Consider the following 23,576-nt stretch of genomic DNA (forward strand, 5'->3'; position numbering starts at 1 on the left):
ACACAAGAGTTGGAGAAATGCGCATCAGATCAAACTCACTTGTGACAATAATATTGGGACACTTGTTGCTGATAAATATTTATTTTATGTTTTACTGTCATTTCAGTCAGGCGGAGCCCCAGCAGGTCCACTACCCCCACAGCAATGGCCAGTACCCTGGGAGCGTGCCCTCAGTCCCAGTGGCAGCCATGCAGTTTCACCCTGCGTTACTGGAGCATTACCTACCACAGGCCCCACCCCCTCAGCGTCAGGTAGATGCCCACGTCTCACCCACGTCCCTCTCCAAAGACAGAGAGAGGGAGCGAGAGAGAGAGCAGTCCCTGTACAGTGAAGGGGAGGAAAGTGACAGGGGAGAGAGAAGTGAGGGCGAGCTGGTGCTCTTGACGGACTGAAAGGAGCGATGGTGATGGTGTCACGCTTTTATTACTTTGTTAAAAGGAAACTCATTCACAATGAGAGAAGGTTTGAGGAAAGACGATGGAGCAAGAAAATAACAATCAAGACAGGGAATATCAGTAAACAAAGTATGACATCACCACATCCTGACCACAGACACATGGACACAGACATGTCCCTAACCCATTCATAGAAGCACTGAGCACAGTGGTCTTATAGTAGGAAGCATTGGTTAGCTGCAGTGAAACAACATTGCTAAACCATTTCCATGAAAACATAGAGCCTAAGGCAGAACCCCTAACACTGGACAGCTTTTTAAAAATCCTAATACTGTATCTGTCTTAATTAGTGATCCATAATAATTCAGTCCCTTATTCGTCCCACAATGGGGACATTGTGGGACAGTGTGAGTCTTTGCAGCCAGTCTCACCTGACTGGCAAGCAGAGATGTTACTGACCGACGTGTGTATTGGATACAGTAGTACAATCAAAACGAGCCTTGTGCTAGTGAAGTTTCTGAATCAGCGAAAAACATTGATCTTTATGACATATATTTTTGGCCAGACAATCAAAATGTTTGCCGCAGTCAAAAATAGTAAAATGTTTTAATTATTTCTGTGCAAAAACTTTGTGTTGATTTAGATGTTAAGTAGTGTGCAGTAGTGTGGCCAGCAGGACATTAGAAGACGGTACTAACTTGTGCATGTTTGGCTTCAACAGAGCTCAAGATCTGTGTCATTTACTTTCCACAGAGTCACCTGGATAGGGAGCAGACAGAGACATCTCTATATCACTAAATCACAGAGTAAACGGCGACTTTTACCGGACCGGAGAGAACAGAGGAGTTTGCTAACTCTTGGTAAAAAACGTGTCGTGTTACAAGCACAGGTCCGTTTGAAAACGACTTCCAGTCTTTAACGGGTTTTTTTTTATCACCTTTAGAGCTGCTCGTAGTTCGAAACTACAAGTCATTTACGGCTCGCTGCTTCCCTCTGCTGGTGTTTCTCGTTGCTAGACACGAACATGTTGAAGACACACTAAATCAGGGGTACGCAAGTACAATTCTCAAATGCTCACATAGACACGGGTCGAAGGTCCTGGAGCAGACGAAGGGTTGGTTGGTGTGTAGGGGGTGGAAGTCGTGGCTATATGCACGTATGCATATGCACGTGACATTTTTTTAATGTTGAGTCAAGTTGGTGGAACCAAAAACCACCTGTAAAATTTGGAACAAAATGTCCCTTTTATTCAAATCTACATAGTTTTTTTTTTTTACATAAATTCAAATTATACTCAAATAAAGCAAAGCATAAAAAAACCCTGCAAATAATCCAAACAAATATATCAGTAGTGGTGTTAAAGAAACCTCAACTTTGACTTTAACCTTTGACTTTATATAGAGACAAACAGGAGTGACAGAAAAAACATAGTTACTAAACGAAAACAAAATGTCCCTTTTTTGCCACTGGATGCTCGATTTTGCAACATTTAACATTGTTTTCTGATATTCATCACTGTACAGTTGTGTCATTTTTTTTATTTTTGTCCAGTGCACAGTGAGTCAGACGTGTTTTTTTTTTTGTGCCTTTGTTTGCTGTTTGTAATGTTTAAGTCACTCTCTTCCAGGCAGAAAACGATGTAACACATACATATATTTATCATCCTGTATATTCAAAGACTTTAAAACTTGTGTCCATTGAATTGCCCTAGACTCTTGTTTTTAATTTTTTTTTTTTTGTTTGTTTGGTTTTTTTTTTTCAAAAAAAAAAGGTGGGTATTCAGTCCGTGGACCAAGAAGCGTCTCACTATAGAGAAGAGGGACGGAACTAAAATAGTTAGGGTGGACCCAGATAATACTGTATGCTGTTTATCAGATGAGGCTTGTGATCTAATGACAGATATATTATTACTGGAGGGAAATACTACAGTAGTTTGGATCCTCTCCAAGCACTAGGTAATCCCGCCATGTATGAGCCTATGATTACACCGCTAGTTTTGGATACATTTTCCGGCATCCTCTGTGATCACAGCAAGATGAAAACGTGGGTCAGTGACTGCTCCTTATTTGTATTTCTCCAGTTTTGCTCTTCAAAATTGATGAAGGACAATGTTTCCTAAAAGACAGAAAACGTCTTCCAAAGGCATTTGGCATATTTGACCTGAGCGTCCACTGATGAAGTATGTTAAGTTAACTTTGCCTTTCCCAGTATAAAACCATTTTATTTTTATTGTGAAAGACCAGACTTTGGTTCCTGAAACAAAAATCCTAGGCCCTGCTTTTATACAGTACATGACACTTGCTCTGAATGAAAGGCCAGACCAGAGGAGTATGCACCATACACACGATTGGCAAAGATTTTGAGATCACAATCTTCAGCATTGTGCTTTTTACAGTACTGTACTGTACTTTGTGTTCAGTGTGCCTGGTTTCAGTCCACAGTGGAGACACTATTTCAATTTTTTTTTTTTTGCAGATTGTCTAGGATTGAAAATACTTTGGAGTTGGCTCTTTAAGTGAAGATAATTTATGATTAATAAATGGACCTTTGCTTTTGTCAACAATGAGGAAGCAATGTCTGAACAGTACCCAGCAGTACCGAGCTATTAAGAGCAAACCATGAAGAGCCTGCAATTAACACCGGACTGGTTAGTGTAGCATGTTGTTTTCTTAAGCTGACCACTGTCTCAACAGTCTGCCATTGACTTTTTTGTGTAGAGAGATGGCTAGAGGAGAAAAACAGTGCTGATTTTCTTTTGCTGGAGACGTGCTGTAGAGTCTCTAGCCCTGACCCCTGCTGATGTACATACAAAGAAACTATTTTGTTAAGAGCTTGTGTAATTTAAAGTTGTACATTTTCTATGTTTTCAAAGTTCTATGTACGTTTTCTTTTCTTTGAAAAAACAAAGACAATAAATTGGTTTCTGTATAATATAGCTGTTGTGTTGATACAGGGTTAGATAGATAGATAGATAGATAGATAGACAGATAGATAGATAGAATTATAATGGGTTAACACCATTCTAATATCCTTTGAAAATTAAATACAAAGTTTTAATAATGCTCAAATGAACAGAACATAAATACAATGCACATATATACATGTATTTACGTTATACATTGGGAAATTATACAAGGAAATGTTTGTGTTCACCTCTGCATTTTGTGGGAAAATCACACTCAAAAACCACTTTTTTATCTCGTGCACCCACCGTGACATAAATAAAGCAAACTGTCCATTTGATCCGACCAAGCCACCATTTTTAAAGTCAATGCAGTACACTATGAACTTCTCAATAAAAAAAAAAAAAAAAATCATACTGTTAATTCGTGCTTAAATAAACCCCAACACAGCTTCCTGGAAACAGTCCCTCCATAAATGACCTGTTCACGTGTTAATTGGAATAATTTTGACTACAGTAATACATGGTCATTATATATTGTGTTGTTAATTAACACATTTTTGAGAGGCAAACCAATATGTTATACATACTGTATATACAGACTTTAGGGCCAGAGGAAGGCCTTGTTTTTAAGCACACTGGCAAGCTTACGATTAAAGGGACTGTAGAATGCCTTTAGGATGTCTCTGGTGGCTGGAAGCATAGAACCCACAGAACTGATCTTTTCCTTTTGACTATTTGCTTTGTCTCTTTCTACAATTCTCTCTTCCAGCTCTTTGGGCAGGGGATCTGGAGGGGAAAGGGACACAAGGTTAAACATTTGAGACACAAGAAAGAACAAGAATAGTAGACTACCCTAAAACTGTTCTCTTTATTGTGATTTACATAAAATATTTGCATCCATACCAACGCCAAGAAAGTTATAAACTCTATGGAGTGTCTCGTTCAGATTGGCTGAGTAGTCTTCAAGTCGTAAGATCAGAATCTGGTTCTTATCAAGAATAGTCAGCCAGTCCAGCAAGTAGATGACATACATCCCTATATATATCCTCAGCTGTGGACAGAATAGAGAAAAGTCAAAACCTGAATTGACTAGTATAATATAACATAGCATAGCATACTATAGTATAGTATAATATAGCATAGTATAATACAGTATAGAATAGTATAGTACAGCATAGAATAATATAGTGTAGTATATTGTAGTGTAGTGTTTATCATGCCCTTTAGCCCAGGTCAACAGGACTACTTTGTCATTTGCAAAAATGCTATACATAGCTATGATATATACAGTGGCCTGTGTCCTATCGCGGTAGTTGCGTTTTAAGATCCACCGCCACCTTTTAGTTATTGTTTAAAAATATATTTTCCGTAAAATAAAAAAAATTGAAATCCGAAAAAAAATCTGCGATGTACTGAGGGAGCAAAAGGAAAACCGTGATGTAGAAAGGGACCACTGTACTCCTTGTAAAGAACAAAAAATAAATAAAAAAATAAGAAAAAGATTACAGTTAATTATTATTATTATTATAGATAAAGTCAAAGTCGGTCTCTCTCTCTCTCTCTCTGCAGGAGATGATAAAAACGGGTTTGAATTCACTTCAAGAGTTTCAAGAGAGTTTTTATTGTCCACTCTATTAAAGATATGCAACCAGGGCACTCATATAGTAGAGAGTTGTTTTTAGCCCTTTTCATGAAATAAAATGTCCAATAATTACAAAACCAACCAACTCCAAGTGCAAACTTTGATAGCAGTACGAGTAAGTTCCCCATCGTTGCGCACATGTTTATGTTTGTTAATATTGTTTCTTTTTTTATTTCCGCCAATCCTCGACCGGCCCTTTAAAAAGCAGTAGTCCGCCCACAGCTCTATTCTACTAACGTCACACGTCATTTCCGGATCAGAGGTTGGTTCCTGGTAGGTATGGCGGTCAGCTGCTTCACTCGCTGGTACTCTCAACACTGTCATTTTTCTCAATCTCAATGCATTTGTGTTGTGTTATATGATCATACATTTTTTTGTAACGCAGTTTATACTTTATACTACAGAAAAATGTGGAAGTGCTACAAAAGCAAATTAAAAGACTTTAGACAAGTCACGGTCTGTGTTATAGTGTGATTGTATTCGGTTGCCTCTCCTTTATGTACGGCTGTGATTATTTGGCGGTTTGGCAGTGGTTGGAAGTACTTGGTGGCCAATACTATTATGGTCACAGGTAATTGCTTGCGAGTGTCTGGAGTCTATATTTATCATTCCTGTCGTGATTGTTTGTGTCCGATAGAAAAAATGGTACGGGTGTATCTTACCGCATCAGGTGTTGCTGTAACTGCCTCACAGGAGCTGCTGCTGCTGCTTTGACTGTGTTTGCTGCTCCTATCGACTGAGGGTTTTTGGTTTGTTCCGACGAAAGACGCGGTGTCTTGTTTTCAAGTCATGTGCGTGACGAATGTTCGTATATCGAGCGAGTGTGAAAGTGAGGGATTCATCTTTGATTGTTTTGCTCGTAACGTATCTAAGTGCGTATGCATATTTGTGTGTGATTTTTATATATGTTTTAATGCAATTCTTCGTCACTTCAATTAATTCAGATTTGTGCTGTAAATAAGGTAATTGGTTTGTTTTGTGTTTTTGTGTTTTGCTACAAGTTGCTTTACTTGGACAGTTATTACTTGATTTATTTGATATATTATGTATGTATATATATATATATATATATAAAGGTTGAAATGAAGCACAGACTTCTTGGTTCGATACAACATGTTTTAAGTTTTTAAATAAAATGTATCTGGTGCAGTTAGCTGCCTCATTTTCTTCTCTGCATTCTTGGAAGTTACAACCATATAAAACAAAAACAGCACTAAAGGATTGCAGTTATTGTATGTTCTCAGCAAATGAAACAAGAAGAGATTTTTTTTGTTTTTTTTTAGCTTACTGATTTGGGTGTGGAGTAGCCCATGTAGGCACAACAGCGGAGTGATGACGTGGACAAACAAGCCTCGAACACCTTCAGTGAATCCAGCACCTTCTGATGGAAGTCTTCTACTGTTTTTATGGAATCGTGGAAGTAAAGGTAATCAGAGTAGAGCCTTGGAATTAAGTGAAAGAATGCTGTGAGTTAGATAAAAACCTTCATGGAAATGTAATAATTTGATGGTGGTATGTATAGTACCTCTCTACTGGATCTCTGAATATGGCTATGAATTTTGCATCAGGCTGGGCGATGTGGATAATGTCTGCTGTCAAGATATGCGGCCCATCTTCTCTTGTGTTGCTTTCAAACTCACTAGTCATGCTGTCCCACATAGTAGCTGCACTGGCTTCACCTTGTTAAGTTAAGAATTACATGTCATTGTGACACACAATGGAAATGTGACCTTGGCAACTTTTGGAGTCCGCTTCCTTCGGAGTCCTTTCTTCCTGCTACTCTGTAGACAATGCCAGTTTAAGCTAGTGAAATAATCATAATTTGTTATGATTATTAATTAGGGGTGAGAAAATATTGATATGCTGCTATATTGTGATATTTGGTTTTACAATACTATTGATATTCTACAGCACTGTATCATTATTTATTTAATCTTTTTAGTTGACAATGAACAAATATTCATGGCGTTGGTTCATTTAATTTTGCTTTTATTTCTTCTGTAGTGATTACAAATGTTGGATCCTTTTGTTTTAGTAACCCTGATGTTAAGCGTGTGACAGCATTGAACGTTTCCTGTAATAACAGTTTCCATACAATGAAATTGCCTAAACTCAATATACTGTATTGTTGTGCCTATAGTATTCCAGAATGTTACAATATATCTTGTTGCACCTGTATTGTGATAAGTGTTGTCTCGCCAGATTCTTGCCAATACACACCCCTATTATTAATACTGCTGGGATTTGCTTCAATGCCCATAAATTAAGGTGTTCATCTAACGGGTTCCTCTAATCTAATCTAGTATGGACTGTAGATTCTCATTCCTTAAACCCTATTACAGGAAACCGTTTTTTTGTTGGTGACCTGGGCCAAAACTAACCATCTTAAATAAAAGACTTATAACCAAAAGACAACCTTAGACAATTTCATGTACACTGGTAGAGGTCCTTACCTGTCACAATCTTGAGTGCACTGTTGTTTGCTGATGGTCCTTCCCTGAGTCCTACTTCAATATTTCTGGCAGCCCAGTCAAAAATATCCAAATAACTTTCCATTGAAATATTTCCATCGTTTCGTTTTCCATATAGTCCACCTAGAGTTTCGAAAATCCATACAGTAAATGGTTCAGTTTACACACACACTGCAGGAAGGGGTTTTCACTTCCTTGAGAATGTATTTCTTACTTGAATAAATAATAAACTAAAAGTTACTTTTAAGCTTTCTACCATTATAGCAAATCCAAAATGCTACTTTGGTTGTCTGTAAAAATCACTTTGGTCCAAAGACCCATTTGATTGAATAACTGGAACAATATTGAGCTAGCAGCCATCTTTTGATTACTTACCAAAGCGTCTCCTGTTCCACCAGTGTGGTTCTTTGAAGGCATTATATTTAAGTTGTGGATGCTCCAACAATCTGTAAAAAAGATCTGTTGTTCCACACTTTGGTTGGCCAATGATGTAGAAGTAAGGCAAACAACGCAAACGAAATTGTTTTCCACCACTATAGTGCAGGTACTTTTTGAAGTCAGCGTTCATGGTGGTCAACAAATCCTTGAATACTTTGTCGTGCTTCGCAAAATAACTGCTATTGTACGGGTTTGAGACAAGTTTATTGGCGATCTCCTCATACCAACAAGGGCTCTTGATGTTTGGAAGGAACTGTTGATCGATTAGAGAGGACAACTGCAATACAAGACAATTGTAGATGTCGTTATACATATACCAGACAGCTTTTGCTGCAGCCTCAATTAAAACAATTTCAAATGTTTAACTTAACTGTTACGCTCCTGTCCCCAACATTTATTTTCACTAAGGACTAGACGGCTGGTACTGGCCAGTATATCGAACCGTTAGCGCTGCACTGATCATTGGGGAATTGTTATACTAAAGGTTCGTTAAGGATGAGTGTATTTTCAAAATAAAAGTTACATCTGAAAGACATGTTATTTTGAATGAATACCTTTAAATGAAGAAAGTAAATGGAGATGACCCAATTCTCTTTAAATGAACTAAAACATTAATACTTTCATTGCTGCGGCCCAGTACTAAATGACTCATGGAAGGGTACTGTTCCCTTGATGGGTGTTGGGGACTCCTGTGTTTAATGTTAATACTCAATACGAAAGGTGCCATACAAGTATAATGTTTTATAACTTAATTACAGCAACCCTCCTTATCTAGCCATGTCTTCTCCCAATATAGACTGAATTATAAATATTTAAAACGCAGGTTATAAAATGCAGTAATATCTTTTTTTCACATCTTAAAAAAATGTCATGTAATTATACTTACATGAGGGTCAACTTTAACAACTTCTTCTTTCTCTGGCACCTTTCTGGGTGGATACTCCATTTTGGAGCTGATGAGATTCCTCAGCATTGCTATGTCATGAGGAACTCGTGCCTCAGCAAAGGGTGGCTTTGTAAGAACTTGCATTGAGCTGGTGTGACTGTTCCAAAGAAAGGTATAGATAAATATCATCGTCAGGAGGAACAACAGTTTTGCCTTGTGTGGAACTGAGCAGGTCATGATTTTCCCTTAAATCTTTTGTGAGCTGTCCTGCAAACAAAAGAACAGAAAGAGGGACCAATTCACAATTACAAACTTTAGAAAAACTAGTTCTTCACACACATTTATATATATATGTATATGTGTGTGTGTTTGTATATATATGCCTATATATGTGTGTGTATAATTACAGTGTATATATAAATAAATGGTATGTCTTCTGTGAAAGATCATCAGGAGGACTGTGAAAAGTTTAATTAAAAATTGAAAAGGTTGATTAACTGCACAACCTAAGTACATACGTATATACAGATGACAACATACATTTGCTACATTAAGCAGTAACATTGTGAGTAGCTTGATGCGACAACTGTTGGCGGCTGTGTGTAAATTTGTACCGTTTTTTTCTTCTTTTTCATTCGCCAGTTGTTTTTATTTTTGAGAATCCTATTGCGGACTATAAATAAAACTGCACTGTTCTCCACCAAAAGAAAAACGCGTTTTTCCTGTTTAATTTGGGTGGATGCGTAATGTGAGGTAAAATGAGGCGAGGACTGTGACGTCACTACCTCGCATTATGTATAAACTTAGCATATTTTGTTTTGAGGTGAAGAAAAGAGCTCGGCTGTAAGTAGCAACCAGCACGTTACTAAAACACCGGAAGACCTGTCACCACGGAGATAATAAGTTTGGACTTTACATTGTAGTGTGACGTCATTTCAGTTCCTACTGATGTGTTTGATACATTTTAACACTATTCAGTCTTTGTGGACTTCTTATTTTGGTGTCATACCCGATATCGTCAATAGATGGCAGCGAGACGTTGGGCAGCCGCACTGGACTCTGCTTTGCGCTATTGTTGGCTCTTGTCACTGTGCTACGAGGAGTCAACGCAGTAAAAGACTTAGGTGTCTTGTCTGCTCATTTAACTTTACATCATCAACTGTCTGCATGGTGACATGACTGGGAGCTATAACAATGGTTTAGTTCGTCTCCATTTTTCTTTTCTTTTTAAAAAAAAGAAAGTTAGCTCTAATTAGTTTAAACAGCCAGTTTGCTGGGTCTACGTAGTTTTACCCCCCCCCCCCTCGCCAGTGTTTAGTTTTAACATTACAGTAGTTTTTTATTTTTTCATACGGTAATATACAGTGGTCGATTTCATAAAAATTTTTCATAAAATTTTTTTTCACAATTATTATTCTGAAATATAATCAGAATCTTCTGTTCTGTTGTTAAACTTTTACTAATTATTCTAATAATAACTTCAGCTGATAGGACCTACACATACCAGTATTTATCCAAATAATAGGTACATCAAGGCCAACTGGACGCAGGAGTTTTTTTTAAAGTTGTTTCACCTCTCATCCAAGAGGAGACACCAGTATTTACTACTTTTCTATACTAAAATGTACCTTTTATCATATGATGATCATAACCTTCTGGACAATACAATCACTCACAACGTACGCATACAAGCACCATTTGTGCATAAATGGAAATATAAGAGTTCAATTTCAAATAATAATTTCAATGATATGTTTTTTAAAATTAAGATTAAGTATAGTTAATTGCACAGCCCTAGTAAAAACACACACACAAAATGAAGAAGCTGCTTAAATCTCGTACCTGAGTGTTGTTTCTCAAAACATATTCCAATGCAGCCAACAACAAAACTAAACTGACAGGTTTGTGTCATCGCTTATGTGCAGTGTGTTTTTTAGCCAAGCCTACAGTTCCATCCTACATGAACATCCATCCTTCTGACTTGTGACATCACACAGACCTGAAGCCTACACCTCCATCTTTACTTTACATTGGCTTTTCCAGTTTTCTACCCAACCCTATTCTTTATTACACTGCCCACCCCAGTCCCCGCCCCTCCATTTTCTCCCTCGATGAGCTGAGATGCGGCTCCACTCATCAGATTGCCTGTCTCTCCTCTGCGCTTTCCTTAACACTTGTAGAAATGACCTGACACATCTAATCCCAGGTTCTAACACAGATGAGCCAACCTGCCTTCACACACACACACACACACACACACACACACACACACACTATATTAGGAGAGCACAAATGAGAATGAAATATGTATTTAAACCTGCCACTTGTTGAAGTGGCATTCCTTTCACGTCTCGTCATCACATGGCTGTCTGGCAGATCCCACAGACCTGACTGAGCTGCAGGACAGACGGATGGCATCGGCCGATTGGAGGTAGAGGAGTCAGTGGATAATCTCAGTCATCCAGGTCATCATAACAATCTCAAAAGCAGTTTTATACGTAGGCAGCTGGACTCACCTCAAGTAAATTTGAGACGTTTCTCCTCTCATCCAAGAGGCTTCATTAGTTCTGCTGTCCTGGTGGGGAGTTTCCAGGTACAGAATTTTCCGGACTATAAGGCACACTTGAAATCCTTTAATTTTCTCAAAAATCAACAGTGCACCTTATCCACCATGGGGCCAACGACTCATGTGAACTTTTAAAGGTCATATTGTTTCGGGCCCTTGGCCCTTGGCCACTTTTCGACACCACGATCCCCTTTAGGGTGGGTAGATAAATACCTAGTAAAATTCTTTTGAGATCTTTTTAAATCCCTTATCCCAAGCAGCCACACTCTTCTTTCTGAGGGCCTCAGACCACTCCTTGGATCTCACCATTGTGCTCACTCTCACTTCAACAGTCAGGGACACACCAAACTAAATGTCTGAGGTTTAAAGACTCCTTCAAAATGCTGGGTTACGATGTTCTGATCATGTGCACCTGATGTGATACTTCAGGTGTGATTTTAACCATTTTAAGTGGGAAAGTATGAGGGGTGTCCTAATGTATTCCTAACCAGAAATTGCATTCTTTTTAAATTACGTTTCACAGAAAGTTTTAAAAAGGGTTTTTCTTCATTTTTAATTGTTAAGTTATATTACTGGGATCCCTCAGTAATGATAAAATTTATATTAAATATCCATGTGTCCAAATATGTTAAAAAATATACAGGCTTTCATAGGGTGTCCTCATTTTTTCACATGACTGTAGTTCACTTTCCATGTATTTACTCCGAGCGTGCGATCTTTATATCAGAGCTGTTCATCCCTAGTAAAAAAACAGTTTGTTCTTTCAAGGTCTTTGGTTCACACACACACACACACACACACACTAATCCTAACTTTTTAAGCCTGAGGTACGAATGCATTCTCTTCAGCCTGTGACAAGGGGCTCTGCTAATACCAGGCCCACTGTGTGTTAGCATGGATTTGTGTCTACTTAAAAGCCGCTGATTAATGTGTGTTTATATGCGCGTCCCTGTGAGGATGAGTGCACAGTGTGAGACTTCTGTTTAATGCTCAGTGCTGTTTAGTATTCTCTCCACCACATGCCCTTGTTTTCCCCACACCGATTCCTTCCTGCTCTGCTCTGCTGTTTGAGATGAGAACACCAACGGCTGATGGAGAGAGGAGAGGAAGAGCGTTGAGGAACTAAACGCAGATCTATAAGTAGGCTATGTAGGACTGCTTTTAGTAAAAATGCAGCCGTTCGAAAGTAATTCAAATCATCGTGAGGCAACTTAGGTTCATCACGCTAACTTGCGTGCCTCTCCTTGTTTCTGCCTGGCTCCTGTTCCTTTGTTTTCCCTTTGGATTGTTGTGCTGCAGGTATAAAACTTTGTGGAATACTCTTTCTGCCTCTCAAGTGCTGCTCTGGGTCCTACCATCGTGAGACCCTTGAAATATTTGAGTTTGCTGTTTATAAACCTCAAATGTAGGCTTTGTCGATTACAACGCAAAGCATTGGCCATAAACAACATTTAAAATTTTAGTCTGAAATAATTAGGGTTCTGAAGGACGCTAGCTTAGCAGGTTGCTTTATTGCCTGTTAAATAAGACAAATTGGTGCCAGTGTGTGGGATGCTGTCTGTTACTAATAGGTCTTCGTTTGTAGTGTGTGACGTGGACTCTGCAGTCACCCTCATTCCAGTAGAGCGTGATAATGATGATTAAAAAAATATTCTAACCTCCAGAAACACCCAAAAACTCTCTGCCAGTTTTGTCCCTGCTAAACTTCCTGTCACTTTAGGTGTTCTGTCACATTTTGCCTAAATAATTTCATACAATTTTATGCAAATGTACAGTATACACAATATATAGACAGTATAAAATATATTTATTCATAGCCCTGGCCAGCTGTTGGTCAACGCTAGCTATGCTGATCTGGCCGTTAGTGTCTCCTGTGCCGTTGTTCTCCCAAACGACTGAAGATTCAGTAGTGGACTTTGAAAAACTTCAGCTGTGATCTAACTGCACACCATCTAACTTAACATTTCTTAGGCTGCTGCCAAAAGGTGTCTTCACCATACGCTGAGAACTGCAAAGTCATGATGGGGAAAAAAGGCCTCAGAGCAAAGTCAATTTTTTATGAAACTAGTAGAAGATAATAATAATAAACAAAAACATCCAGTCTATAAATCAACCCTTCAAACGTGTTTTCGGCTTTGGAGGACTTTAACACTGCAGAGCAAGTATTTTGTTTAACTTACAAAATATGACATTCAAAAAAACAAGTGCTAAAACAAACAAAAAATGATGTGAGGGACAGAGTACCCAGAATATTGTTTAATTAGTTTGTTATGGAAAGGAAGATTTGAAAAGTTCTACGAAAATTCAAAATCTTTTTTTTTCCTGGGACCAAATTGACAGCTGATGTCTTGCCTAAGCAGTGTTTTTGATTTGGAAAATATGTAAGAAAACTTCCCCAACTGGTAGCATTCTGTCGGAAACCCTCAGTAACAGTTATTGTCAAAAGAAAAATGAATGAGCATGTATTAATTGTCGGGTTCTAAAAGCTGAAGAAAAGAAAAGTCACACATTAGCAAACCCTACAACATTCTATACCTGATTTTCAATTTGTTTTTTTAATATATTCTTTGTCTAATCTTTGGAGGATTTTACTGATGATAGTTGAGCATGTATTTAATGGTAAACACTGCATTTAAGAATCGGTGCAAGGTATACTGCCATACATGTTTAATTATGAAGTATTTGCTGTTAAATCTGCCGTGAGTGTGTGTGTGTGTGTGTGTGTGTCTGAGGAGGTGGTTACACTCTTTATGAAGCATGTTATGAGCAGCAGAAGTGGCTGGATGAATGGCTCGGAGCTGATTGATGCTGGCTGGACCGTCCCTAATGCTGTCTGGCTCGGAGCATACAGAATGTGACATTGGTTCTGTCTGAGGAATATTGATCTTGAATGGTTTTTGCCAAGCGCAGATATGGAACTGCTGTATTGATGTTCACCTTGGCTCTCGTTTCAAGCTCATCTCACGCTGCCTCGGTGTTTTTGTGTGTGTCGAAAGGTGTGTGTGCGTGTGTGTGCAGGTTGCCAGCAGCAGGGGAGGCTACTCAGGTGTGAAATCGTGTAACAGTTTCTCCATCGTGCGTCATTTAGCCACCAGCACCCATCTTTCATTCCAAGTTTTTCAGGTGCTCCAAAATGCAATCGCCTTAGTCTTAGTCTATTGGTGGCAACGCAGCAATACTCTGTTCTGTGTGCCTGAGGTTGTGTAACTTAAACGCTTTAAGGGTGTGTAAGCTAATTTGTTGCCAAAGCTATTTTAAGTAACTAAGCGGATAATTGATGACCACAAAACATGAGAATGCGTCTGGGACGTGTGAAAAATGAAATAAAAAAGATGACATTTTAATCGTTAAATAAACCCAGCCTATATATATGTACACAGTATGTGTGTCCTGTGTGTTCTGGTCATTTGAACATGAATGCTGTCTTTATAAAAAAGCCTGTTTTTTTCCTCAAAGGTGTGGGAAATTAGAGGTGCATCGACCAGCTGCTGTGTACGACTGGGGTCCTGTCACAATCCCATTCCAGTGGTAGTTTGTTCCACTCTGTGTTCTCATAGACAACATGTAGTTACACGGGTGTGTCGTTTGTGTGCGGGACAAATACATGTACAGTTACAGCCCTACCAGTCATTGTGAGAGAGGCTGTTAAAATGCTAATACTTGGGCTAGCGCCACCATCGTGCTGTGCCTGGATTATCATTCAAAGATAATCCCTTGTACAGCAATAGCCATAGAAAACCAAACCCTTGACAATGTTTTATTGGACCAAAGTTTTTTTTTTTAAATTTTGGTGGTGCTTATCCACTCTTTGTCACTGTGACCCTTTACTCATGAAATATGGTGAAATGTGGTGCAGCAGATAACCTGTCACACCCCAGTTACATGTCACACAAAACTGTCTGAAACTGGAGGAAAAATAACAGAGCAAATAACACACATGTTGTTGTCCTTTAAAGAATAGCTGATGTGTGTGTGCGCGCGTGTGTGTGTCTGTGTGTGTGTGTAATAGGAAGATAAGATTTCGTTCAGGTTGACAGCAGCATTCAACACGTGACAGGTTTATTGCATTTCTAATCTCAGTTTACATAAAACAGTCAAATTTCAAACACGCACACACACAGACACACACAAAAACGTATCATCTTTTCCTCTCCCGTCACGGGAGGACAATGAAAAAGGCAGCGGACGCCAATCAAATTGATCTTTAATAAGAATATTACCTATCAGTCTGCAGGGGCTGGAGCAGTGAGGAGTGGGGGCGATTTGGTAAGACGGGTTATCTGACATTTATAAAATGAACTGCAGGCCATGAGCTGAAAAAAAAAAAAGGCATCGGCCAAGGTGGTGCGGTGTGTGGATCCTTCTTCCCGTCTCAGACTTGACAGATGTCACAGCTCGGCTGTGGATTGATGTGCGGGCAGAGAGTTGGAGAGTCCCTGCGATTGAGAGACAAAATGATGGAAAGGGATTCTCTGGTGAAGCCATTCACGGTGTCACCGAGACGTCACAGGATGAGGAAGAATGACAACCGTGTGGAAGAAAACTGACATGTTTTCTTGGGTGCAATGCAGATTGGGTATTGGTCGCATAATTACGTCAGATTTAGATGATCGCAGTGACGGAAAAAACGGACGTCGAAGCAGCAGAGACTGATGAAATACAGGGTCAAGGAGGGGAAAGAGAAGCAGGTTCTCAAAAAGGGTTCAAATTATAACTTTTAGCAAATTCTGAGTTACGTTTGCTATGTCCTTGGCTAACATTTATAATTATTAATAATAATAACTATAATCGTAACAAGGTCCCTTTGGCGTGTGAGGCAGGCGTGATAACTGCTACACTGTAGAACTGCTGGGGATCAATGCTATTCTTAGATAAATAATATAAATATTTCATGGTTTTCTTTGGGTCTTGGATCTGGGATTCGGTTGTGTTCAGTTATAAAGTTGCATTTCTCCATTCTTACAATTTTTTTCTTTAGTTTTGGCCAACGTTTAGCAAACAAACCTAACAAACTTGAAGTTAGCATGCTAATCATTAGCCTATATTTATTTTATTTATTTTGCTTTTGTTTATACTTTTTAGCTTATTCAATATGAGTTTGCTTCATTTTCATCTGCAGGTGATTAGTCCTTAGTTGTGTGACTCCTACGCTGAGTAATGTCCCAGTACTGTGACTCATGTGAAGATTGTTTCTAAAATGTGTTGAATTTTCTTTTGTTGTTGTTTCTGGGCTGTGACTTGACTTATGGCTTTAAACTCAAGCAGTAACGTGTCTTCATAGGTTTTACTTACTTTATCACCACCGTAGTTCACATGCTTTTAACCAAGTGTACACCAGTACACACAGACACACACTGATGTGTGTAGACACCTGCTTGCCTCCTAGACCCTTCGCCTCCTCCTTTTCCTCCTCATTCTCTTTTCTGCCTCGTCATTAGGATTCAGCTCAGTGCTCTGCTCTGTCTTTGTGTGTAGGTTAGTCATGCGTGTCATGAAGAAAAGTCCAGAGAATAATAATCAAGTACATGTGTGTGTGTGCATATGCAGCACGAACTGGAATGTGAGATGGTTCACATAATCTTTTTAGCTCCTTAACAGAAAAAGTAACAAAATCTTCGTCTCCTCTCAAACCCCATCCCACAGAGATGCAATACCACGGATGACCAGTAAGTTCAAGTCATCTTTTAGTGTCGCACATCAGATTTCCAAGTTTTTGATCAATATTGCAATATTAAATAACTGACTTTTGTCTTTATTTCTTCTAATATTTTTATTGAAAAAAATGTCAACATTCTAATTTCGTGCCAACAAGTTCTATGATTACCTATCATTTCTGTTATTTCAATGCAAATAACAGTCATTGTGATGCTTTCTAAACTGATTGGTGAATACTCAACAATATTTTTTGACAATGAGAAATATACTTCTATACTGTATATACTATATTATATATAATATAGTTTTCATAGTCAATGATTTGACTGGACGTGTTTGATGAATTGATTTGACCTGTTTAAAAAGAAAACTATCCATCCATCTATCCATCAACCCATCCATCCATCCACCCATCCATCCATCCATCCATCCACCCATCCATCCATCTTCCCTCTCACTTGTTGGTGGTGCGTTGTTATAAGGACAGCCCACATGCGCTGACACACACAGACTAATGCAGACAACACACCTCCACGATGTGTCACTAGCCGCTCCACCTGCCTCTTCCACATCATTCCCCCGCTCACTGCTCCATCTACCCACACTTGTTCTTTTACTCGCTGCCATCCCCTTTCTCATCCACACTTTCAACCGCCTTCCCATCCCACCTACACCTACACCCCCCCCCCACGCTGCACATGCGGGTGTGCGAGTGTGTCACGGCCGCCTGGAAGAAAAGAAGAATGCTCCAGCCAGAAGCAGCAAGAAGAGAGAGGAGGCGAAGATCAGAAACAGCAGGTTGTAAGAGTTGTGGTGAGAAGCACACAGCCATGCCTTCATTCAGGGAGAGCCAGACCTGATGGACCATCCTAGACGACGGGGAGCAGAAGGAAGGAGAAGAAGAAGAAAGAGAAGTAAAAAGGGAGAAGACGCACTAAGAAGGCAGGACAACTAGAAATTCACCAGAGAGAGGGTAAGGAGACACACTTTACACACACACACACACACAATAAAAAAGTGTCTTGCCTGGTGATGGTGATCATTTGTCTCTGAGCCCCCACTCTTTTGTCCACATTTGGCTTCTTGCCTTGCAGGTTTGTTTGCTCATTCACTCGGTCCGTGCTTCTCCATATTGGTTTCCATGGACTGTTTGGGACTTTGACTAATTGAGAAACTGTTCACAACAGGGGACGAGACTTTCCTTCACTGCATTTTTCCCGTCTTAATTAATTCCCTCTGTGCAGATGCTCAAACAGACCCTTCTCTCTCTCTTTCACTCATTGCCTATCTTTCTCTTTCTCTCTCTCCAGTTTTAACTCTGGTAGTTATTTCCTTGCTTTCAGTTTTCCCTCTTGCCTCTCGCTCCATCTGTCTGCCTTTGAGAAGCAAATAATTGGATGTGGAGATTGGCTTTTCCGCGGCTGAGCCGCAGGTCTGAGCCCACTCTGCTAATACTTCACACACACACACACACACACACACACACATAATTTCTAATTCGTTAGGCAGTCAATCTGTATTTATAATAGTGTCTGTGGCCTTATCTGTTGTCTAAGTCCTCAGAAAAGACCAACGTTCAGCAATCTTAAGAAATTATTTCGCTTTTTTTTTTCTCTTCGAGCCACACAGACACACAAAACCTCAGCAGTCTAAGCTGTTGAACTTTTTTTTCTGTACCTTCACAAAAGACAGCTCTGTGTTGAGAGAGATGAGTTGAGATAAGTCTGCCCTGATTATTAATGGACAAACGAGGGAAACCCCAAACTCTGACAGTGATAACGGATTCATTCAGTCATGTCATGGTCCCTGTGGGTAGAATGATCAAAATCACAGAAAAGTAATTTAATGTTATTGATCAGTTCAGCGTTTCATATTCTGCTCCATAGATGGAGGGATGCATAGATAGATACGTTATAGGCAGTACCAGCAGATATAATAGCATATAAAGCATGTATACGTTATATAAAATATATAAATATTGTTTGAACATACAGTAGGCCTTGTATCTGCTGCTGTTCATTACATGGTCAGTGGAGATGCACAGAACCGATCGTTAACAGAACTCTTAGTGCTTGTTTACGTCCTGCTGAGTTTTTGTCATTAAATGATTTTCTTCATTTTCACGGAGGAACTCTGCATCCTGCTCTTGTGTGTATGTGTTTCTCTCACCTGCATTTTAGTAACTTATTACATAAATCAAGGCATTAAACACTAACCACTGCCGGCTGGTTCTCCTGCCAATTAGAGAGCTTAGCTGTTATTAGGCCCTTATCAGGCATCACGCCCTTAAAGTGTCGGTGTACCAAGTACATCATTACAAGTGCAATGCAACATGATTCTCTTTGTAATGAGGCACAGATGTATGTTTCAAATTTTGTTCTTACATGTACACCTAAAACAAATACCTCCCTTTGAGTGTCCATACTTGTCGGATAGTGAATACTATCTGCTTTCCAAGTACGCAGTGACATCATCATCAATTTAGACATTTCTAAGGATGGCAATTAAGTTATTCATTAATTATTATGATTAAGGAAACTAAGTATACTCCGTATGACTGAGAGCCAACATTACAGCTTTGGTTTGTCAATATTTGTTTTCTCCTTCATTGTTAAGCTGGATGAGTGCTATATTGTCACACTCAGAATATTTGTAATGATATTCTGAGCAAGCTGAGAGGAAAATCACAGTCTTGTGACTCACTCCACTCCTGCATTAAAAAACCAGCATAATTTCATCCTCGCTGGGATTTCTACTTCAAAAGAATAAAGTGATGAAGAAGATCCGTGTGTGACGGAAAATGTCAGATTAAAATTCATCTCTAAATAAAAATAGTAGATTTAGAAAAATGCTTTCTTGACTGAATGCACATAACCTTATAACTATGCATTTAAAGAAATGGTTACAGAGGGGGCTGCGTGGCCACATTCGACCCCTCCTCATCCCTCCCGGGCAAAATGTCTTTACTGTTTTATTTGCTGCTGTATTTCAGCATTCATCAGCTCACATCACTCTAACTCGCCTCCCTCCCTTCCGCCATCTTTCCTCCTCCTCCTCCTCCTCCTCCTCCTCCTCCCGCTGCTGCTGCTGCTGCCGCCGCTGCCCGTCAGCTCCCCCCAGTCAATTCCATTGTCCTCCATCTGCACGCCTTGCCGCCGTGTGCGTGCATGTGCGTGCATGTGTCTGCGGAGGTACCCAGGTGCGGCAGGTGATTGGTGCACCACACTGTCCCAGGCTCTACTCTCAGGTAAACCCAGCTCGATCTTCCTCTTCTGCTGTTTCTCTGTATCCTACTGTACTGTTCATCCTACTTTAAATTTGCTGGCGTACGTGTTGGTGATCATATATCTGACTCTGATAGATTGGGTAGAGAAAATACGGCTCTGTAAGGGCAGCTTGACTGTGTGAAGTTTGACTGGGTTACATTCCCAGTGTTGGTTTTTTTGGGTTTGGTTAAAGAAGGTCCCAATGGATTGTATGTAAGAAATGGACAACGATGGCATTTTGTTTTACAAACTGCGGTTGTGAATACAAGGATGAAGTATGTAAGTACTCTGAACGCACTGTATGTGTGCACTGTAGTACAGGGACAGAAGGACAGTCCTACCTGTAAATATTTCCCTGAAGAGTGCGTGGTCGACGTCAACATTTTTAAATTGTCTTGGTGAACATCGATCTTGTTAGCTTTAACTGTTTTTTAATTACACAAGTAATTGTGAGAATCATGATCAAATGAGAAATATATATTTTATACATAGACTTTCATTCACATTTATTCAAACAGGGCTTTATTAAGGGTTACATTTTGTGTGTGTGTGTGTGTGTGTGTGCTCACTGCCTCAGCTGATTTGACAGCATGTGCACGTCTGTTCAGAAGAAACCAAACAGCCAAACACTTTATTATTGTTATGTTTAATTCATCTCCCCTACTCGTGCTCCCCATCCTATCTTTAGCCCTCCCTCTCTCTCTCTCTCTCTCTCTCTCTCTCTGTCGCTCTCTCTCGCTCACACGCATAAGAATGCACATAAATTCCACTACAGATTTAAATTTTTCCCGGCGGGGGTTTGGAGGGTGAACAGAAATAGATCTCATTCTAAATTAGGACGGAGAGCTCAGGCTGCCTGGCCATCCTCTCTGCTACACTCCATAACACACAAAAAAGGAACAAGAGAGAATTGGGAAGTTCAAAGATTAGATGCAAATGTACCAGTTGCCTGATCAGAGGGAGAAATCTGGGAGGAAATGAAGCTGCAACAAGACTGAAACTGGAAAAGAACTGGATTTAATGAAGTTTACTAAGTACTTGTGGCTATTGGTTAAGTCGACCATAAAATATCAGCGTAGGCCAATCAGAGGTGAAGAGTGCGTTGGCGCACGTGGGGGAAGAGAAACCCCCCACTTTGGACCACTTGACTGTTCCAATGGGGAACGTGGACTCGTGTGTCAATGGATTCGTTTTTCTGTCAGCAAAACTGAATTCTGCTGATTCAAGTTTTCTTCAGTTGACGTTTCATACAAAATGTCTTCCTATTCTTGTTACAACTAAGACAGAAGTTCTGTCCTCAGTTAATTAAACTAACTACCTTCCCAAACATCAACTGTAAAACGACCTGCTTCTTTAGTATTAGCCCAGCGTAGCATAGCATGAAAAGTCATTGTCGGCTAGATGATGGTGTTTTCAGTGTGAAATTATCTTTATTGGACAATTTCACGTTAACCGTACCAATATATGTTTATGAATATGTATATATATATAGATAGATATACTTATAAAACAAATAGTGTTATTTAAGCTATCTTGGCACACAGTGCAGTACTTCTAAGCTAACGACATGTTACGAAACCCAGTTCGTCCAGTTTCCTTGATGTAACTATTTTTGAATCACTGTTTTGCAAGAACAGTTTAGCATCACATCACATCAAATCTGAGAAAAGACATTTCGGAAGAGTTTCTCACATTTGTTTGCTAAACAAATCCCACAGTTTCAAGTGAACTGGAGTTGATCTTATCTACAGGTCTGAATCCAGACAAATGATTTACTCTGTGAGCTAACATTGTTAGCATACCATACCATCGTAGCTCATTGGTGTATTTGTTCTGCACGTATGGTTATTAGTTTACATATGTTCAGTTTGAAGCTGTTTTTCTTGTGCATATTGGCACACACACACACACACATACAGAGAGAGTCAGTAATGATTTCAGTGGTAGTAATTAAAGAGGTGTTAGCAGGCAAGTGAATAAAACATGCACACAATCCCCTTTACGTCTGATTCCCCTCCTCCATTCTCTTGTCTTTCTTCTAGTTTCTGCCTCCACTCCTACCCGTCTTCTTTTATCTCTCTCCCTGTTTTTCTTCCCTCCGTCCTCTAATCAGCCTCCCCCTCGTTCATCTTCATCTCTTCTTTTTGTCCTGTTGATCGGCTTCTACTGCCTTTTACTTCTCTCTTGCTCATTACGCTGCCTCTTTTCTCTCCTTTCCCCTCTATCCCTGCTTAATCACTGTCTCCTTTCTCCTGCACTGCACCACCTCCACCTGCACCTCCTCCCCTCTCCCCATCATTCACCCTGAGGTGAACCACCGTGTGCAGGCTGTTCCAGCAAGGGCAGATGTGATGAAGACAGAGCTGTCTTGGTGTGTAAATACACAGGCATGAAGACAAAGGAAAAACAGGACTAGTCAGGGCCGGCAGTTTACATGGACACCATATCCATAACCTCTTTCGATGTATGATACGTTTTATATATGTTTTATCTCTCAATCCAAAGCCTGACGAAGACCCTTTAATGGAGAGTTGGCCCCACGACTCACTTAACAATTCAACTTAACAGATTAAAGGGAGGACTAGACCAGGGGTCACCAATGTGGTGCCCGGGGTCACCTGGTAGCCCCCAAGGACTACCTAAAGTGCCCACGGGGTATGTTCAGAAAATAAAAACTAGTCAACAAGAGGGTCAATAATCATAATAAGTGCAACGAGGACGGTACTGTAAGAAGAGTGTCTGCTATTGTATGTCCCAGAACTAATTATTATTACATTGTTGGAGAACTCTTTGTCAAACAAGTTCCTCTTCATATTACTCAGTGAAGCAGTTCTCAGTTTTAAAAATGTTGGTGACACCTGAATTAGAGGCCAATTGCCAAAACCCAGATAGGTTTTTAATGAAAGAGCACAGAGGCGCGTGACTTGTTCTTTGACAATTTTTAGTGAAATCCACAGCTCTGTAATAATTAACACTGACACCTCAAAGAGATTCCATTTTAATATAATCCATTATAATAAATATGATTAAATATTATAACTAAATATTTATTTTTGTCACTAAATTATTCGTGTAACAATGTACACCTCAATTGTTTTATATGCAAGCTTAATTTAAAAAAAGAAGAGAAAGAGAGCGAACGAGAGAGAGAGAGAGAATGTCCGTAAACTGTTAACGTGTCTTTACTTGTTCATGTTTGATCACTTACCTTTTCACAATATATCACAAGTATCCCATTAGAATACAGTAACACCATAGGCATGGTTACCACAATTCTCACAAGGAAGGTTTTTAATAACAAACCTGTGAGACCTGCTTTGTTTTGTGTGTGTAATTGACACATGTAATTCTA

At 39.5% G+C, this 23,576-nt stretch overlaps 3 protein-coding genes across 6 annotated transcripts in view; 2 read left to right on the forward strand and 1 right to left on the reverse strand.

The window, feature by feature from the left end:
- Positions 1 to 3,308, forward strand: part of sox13 (SRY-box transcription factor 13) — a 31,634-nt gene extending 28,326 nt beyond the window's left edge. For 3 of the 4 annotated variants that reach the window (XM_017036520.2, XM_017036517.2, XM_008320482.3), the window contains exon 14: positions 107 to 1,190. In XM_017036520.2, the coding sequence (XP_016892009.1) occupies positions 107 to 392 (286 nt within the window). In that variant the 3' untranslated portion in view covers positions 393 to 1,190. Of the gene's footprint in view, positions 1 to 106 lie in introns of all 4 variants that reach the window. The other variant, XM_017036521.2, reaches the window with a different exon arrangement.
- The window catches only part of LOC103386273 (contactin-4-like), a 695,358-nt gene that overhangs the window by 392,913 nt on the left and 278,869 nt on the right, over positions 1 to 23,576 (forward strand). The gene's annotated exons all lie outside the window — the stretch shown is intronic.
- LOC103386296 (carbohydrate sulfotransferase 15-like) lies at positions 2,854 to 10,642 on the reverse strand. Its single transcript, XM_008320483.3, has 8 exons — positions 10,580 to 10,642; positions 8,738 to 9,004; positions 7,789 to 8,128; positions 7,396 to 7,536; positions 6,468 to 6,621; positions 6,231 to 6,384; positions 4,204 to 4,351; positions 2,854 to 4,086 (listed from the first exon to the last, which is right to left on the reverse strand). The coding sequence occupies exons 2-8, from the start codon at positions 8,972 to 8,974 to the stop codon at positions 3,902 to 3,904; spliced, it is 1,359 nt and encodes a 452-aa protein (XP_008318705.1). The 5' UTR covers positions 8,975 to 9,004; positions 10,580 to 10,642; the 3' UTR covers positions 2,854 to 3,901.

Source organism: Cynoglossus semilaevis, chromosome 11 (assembly GCF_000523025.1).
Source record: "Cynoglossus semilaevis isolate Cse_v1.0 chromosome 11, Cse_v1.0, whole genome shotgun sequence".
In the NCBI taxonomy this organism is placed as follows: domain Eukaryota; kingdom Metazoa; phylum Chordata; class Actinopteri; order Pleuronectiformes; family Cynoglossidae; genus Cynoglossus; species Cynoglossus semilaevis.

Bases quoted from the DNA above. Each gene is read 5' to 3' on its own strand.
- LOC103386296 (XM_008320483.3), bottom strand. From the start codon at position 8,974: ATGACCTGCTCAGTTCCACACAAGGCAAAACTGTTGTTCCTCCTGACG. The intron at 7,537-7,788 runs GTAAGTAATCAA...TCGAAACTCTAG, and splicing joins GTGGAACAGGAGACGCTTTG to GTGGACTATATGGAAAACGA. The intron at 6,622-7,395 runs GTAAGGACCTCT...TAACTTAACAAG, and splicing joins TGCACTCAAGATTGTGACAG to GTGAAGCCAGTGCAGCTACT.